The 773-nt window shown below is 45.4% G+C and overlaps 1 protein-coding gene across 1 annotated transcript in view; it reads right to left on the reverse strand.

Moving 5' to 3' along the window:
* LOC104271288 (RNA-binding protein 12-like) overlaps positions 1–773 on the reverse strand; it is a 9,151-nt gene that overhangs the window by 3,022 nt on the left and 5,356 nt on the right. Inside the window, 1 exon segment of the mRNA XM_009865908.1 lies at positions 1–773. This exon segment is cut by the window's left edge and continues 13 nt beyond it. Coding sequence (XP_009864210.1) covers positions 1–773 — 773 coding nt within the window.

Here is a 773-nt window from a genome sequence, read left to right on the forward strand (position 1 = left end):
GAGGATTTCTCTCTGGTCGTAGCTGAAATTCTGCAACCTTTTACGAATCATATCTATCTTTTCCAACATTGCCTTTTTAGTAATGGGATGAACCTGAATAAAGCGATTCCCTATATACTGCTTATGATGACACAAAGCTGCTTTATAATCAGCTTCATTCCTGAACTCAACAAAACCCTCTCCAATTGCCTTCCCATTAGGTCCGTAAGCTATATAAATGCTGTCCTCTACTATATCCAGCTTTTTAAAAAAATCAATCACGTGTTTGTTCTCTGATTCAAAGGGGAGACCTTTCAAATAAACGCAGAAACCCTGCTCGTGGGGAGATCTCGACCGCGACCTTTTCGGCACGCCAGGAGACTTGGCCCTAGGGTGAGGCTGGGGAGGAGGCGGGTGCGACTGCCCGGAGGGACCCATGGTTTGCTTGAAAGTTATGTGGCCCCCAGCAGCCACCCACTGCCTCTCTGTTGCAGGACTAACTTCCACATAGCGCTGAATCATCAGCATTCTGTTTCGCTTCAGTGCTTCAAAAGTATCTTGAGGAGAAAAAAACTTAACTAGTCCATTTCCATTATTTCGACCTACGTGATCCTTCAGCATATGGACCGCATCCACACGGAGCCCCAGGAAAAAGTCTTTCACATCAGATTCTGTTGCAGAAAAGGGCATTCCATGAACGCTGACATACAGATCGTCTGGATTGATTGGGATCGGCTTGACACTACTTTGAGAATTGATCTGGATGGGATTTACAGGATTCATGGGACCAATAA

The sequence above is a fragment of the Apaloderma vittatum genome, unplaced genomic scaffold (genome assembly GCF_000703405.1).
Source record: "Apaloderma vittatum isolate BGI_N311 unplaced genomic scaffold, ASM70340v1 scaffold24063, whole genome shotgun sequence".
In the NCBI taxonomy this organism is placed as follows: domain Eukaryota; kingdom Metazoa; phylum Chordata; class Aves; order Trogoniformes; family Trogonidae; genus Apaloderma; species Apaloderma vittatum.